Source organism: Halyomorpha halys, unplaced genomic scaffold (genome assembly GCF_000696795.3).
Source record: "Halyomorpha halys isolate HHAL.00 unplaced genomic scaffold, Hhal_1.1 Scaffold245.1, whole genome shotgun sequence".
In the NCBI taxonomy this organism is placed as follows: domain Eukaryota; kingdom Metazoa; phylum Arthropoda; class Insecta; order Hemiptera; family Pentatomidae; genus Halyomorpha; species Halyomorpha halys.
The window spans coordinates 198444-201346 of NW_027106223.1; the positions used below are offsets into that span (position 1 = coordinate 198444).

The 2903-nt window shown below is 29.3% G+C and overlaps 1 protein-coding gene across 3 annotated transcripts in view; it reads left to right on the top strand.

Moving 5' to 3' along the window:
- The window catches only part of Ire1 (serine/threonine-protein kinase/endoribonuclease Ire1), a 39767-nt gene that overhangs the window by 18501 nt on the left and 18363 nt on the right, over positions 1-2903 (top strand). For all 3 annotated transcript variants that reach the window (XM_067044594.1, XM_067044596.1, XM_067044595.1), the window contains exon 9: positions 291-451. In XM_067044594.1, coding sequence (XP_066900695.1) covers positions 291-451 — 161 coding nt within the window. The remainder of the gene's footprint in view (positions 1-290; positions 452-2903) is intronic.

Sequence of the window (2903 nt, forward strand, 5' to 3'; positions counted from 1 at the left end):
AGTTGAATTTCTATGTTTTGTGGCAACAAAATTTTCTTGTCACTAGGATCAGATTAAAACATAATTGTTCAGTTATAATGTTATTTATGACCGTTATATGATACGTAATTGCTTTACTCTGTCAAAATTCATATCAGGTTAAAGGTATAAAAAAAAAACTACTAATTTTTCAACATTTACTTATGATTGATTAATAAATTAATTCCTTGAAAAGACTATGTATTTTAAAATATTTTATAAGTATAAACTCGTAATGAGTATAATGTGATTATGTGCCCAATATATTACAGGTGAGAGAGATAAAGCAATCATCGCAAGGTAGCAGTCAGGCCTCTAGCAGTGGAAGATATCAGACTTACACTATACAAAAGGGTATAGTTACTGTCGGAAAGATTTCCTTCGACACACAGCAAATTCTGGGGAAGGGCTGTGAAGGAACATTTGTCTTTAGGTGTGTAACAAGCTTTTCTTGGCATTGAAATAACCTTGTTTAATATTTATTGATCTTAATAATAAGCTAAAGCAGAAAAAAGTGACGAATTTGCTGTTGTCATGACTTCATACATGTTGACTACACAAACTTTTTAGTAAGTGTGAAATTATAGTATAGAAACACTGCATATTTGTTTACCAATAAAATTGGTTGTCTGGAGTTATTTGGGTTGGTACAGTTAGTCACAGCACTGTAAAAATGAAACTTGGTAATATAGTACTGTAGGTTTGTTGATCGTTTTTTTTAAAATAACAACTCTGTACAATCTTGATGAACATGTATTGATATAGCATAATATAATAGCGATACACAACAATTTACATGACTTTGACTGGTCTCTTAGATAACCATACTGGGCAGGTTTTTCAGAACTCAGTGTTGCCAGAGCACTCAGTGTTGCCAGCCCCCTACAGTACATTTCTAGACATCCTAAATCCATACTAAGTTTGCTACCACCTTTTTCTCTGCCATCTTGGAAAATAGTGACTCTTTAATCTGGTTTCTTCAAAATATTTTCTGTTTTGTACATGATACAAAAAAAAAAAGTTAAAACTACAGTAGATTAAATTCTCCACAATGTATGAATATCAAATACACAAGTACAAATATCTTTTAAGAATAAATGCATAGTTATTCTTAAAAGATATTTGTCCCTGACTAAAATTATTTTTTTATTTTATTTCATAGTCAGGCTGAGCAATCAAAATAACTCAAATAGTAATTAAATTATTTATTGTCAGCGTTTCACCCTACTTTGCAGGGCTTCATTCACAAAGTGTTAGCTCACTTTAAATAGTTTTTTCCTGTTTGAGTTTTTTACTTTTACCACACCCAGACCATTTTTGTTTTAATAATTACACATGGTCAATCAACGGCCTTCCTATATTTTAATCTTATGGAAACAAAACAATGCTTGACTCCTAAGTGATTATTACAAAATTCAACAGGTAAATGTTTAGAAAGATATGAATCTGAAGTGGAACATTGGATAGAATTTCAAGTCTAGAATAAGCAATACAATAAAAATATATATATATCAGCATACTAGATATATATATTTGTTTATCTAATGGCATAACTCTTTAGTATTTAGTATTGTAATATCCTCTTTTTGAGTAAATGGTTATTTTTTATATATGTATATATAGTTGACCGTAAAAATTGATATATAAGAAGATGGTCTGGGTTGCGGTTAAAAGAGAAACAAAAATAGTTTACAACTATTTATTTTCCGACGTTTTGCCTCACTTTGCAGGGCTTCATCAGGGCTAAAAAGATAAAAAAAAAACAAAAAAAAAAAAACAGAATATCACAACAATAAAATACAATAAGGTAATTTAAGCTAGGATAAATATTATGTAAAAATAAAGTGATAAGAAATTACATATAAATAAAAGGAAAGAAGACATAAAATAGTATCAGTATAAAATAAACTTGAATAAACAATGATAGAATAAAAATAAGTAACAATGGCAAGAGTAAACATTTTTTTAAAAATACGTAAAATAAAAAAGAAGAAAGTAGAGATTAAATAAACGTCTTGAAAGAATAATTATAAATTTTAAAAAAATAATGATAATAAATGAGCAAAGAACAAGTCAGGACAACCTACCTGTTCAAAGCAAACGGTTGAACAGAAGGCAACAATGAAGCGGAAGGAGGTAGCCAGCCGTTTAACGGCTATATTTCTATTTCAAATATGTTACGTATTCATACAGGAAGTAGTCATAAAGATATGACGAAAAATGAAAAATGATAAGAGAAAGATACAGAAATATGATAATAATAATAATTTTTAATTTAGGAATAACTAAGTAAAATTATAATGACACATATTGTTACTAATAATACAAGATTATACTGAAGAAAATATAGTAGGGTAGTTAATAGGTTATTTTTTTATGTATAAAGGGTTTTTATTTTTTGTATCATTTCAATATTGTTCATTTGCTTTGTTAAACCAAAAAGCAAGCTAACCAATTTTCACCAGTAAAATATGGAGTTAGAAAAGATATCTTTCAAAGCCAAGATGGCGGCACATGTCCTTTCATAATTCCGTTGAATCGCAGCCATATTAAGCTCAAGGGTGGATATCGAAGAGTCGCCCAAGAAGAATAAGGGACTCCTTGTTAGGATCGGCAAACAACACACTTCAGTGGATGAAAAGTGAGTAAAAAACTGTCAGAGGACCAATGCTTTGTTTCATTAGTGTTTGTTTACACTGAAAGATTGCCAACAGTCAGTGTTAGTTTGTCGAGAAAATCATCAAAAGAAGATTCTATGAAATTGGTTAGTTTTGTTATACCTAAATTTATATACATTTGTAAAAGAGGTATTAATTTAAATTGTTTTATTGAAAATAAGTGTTCTCATTGCCTAGAAACCCACCCTGAGATTAAGAGTCTATAGT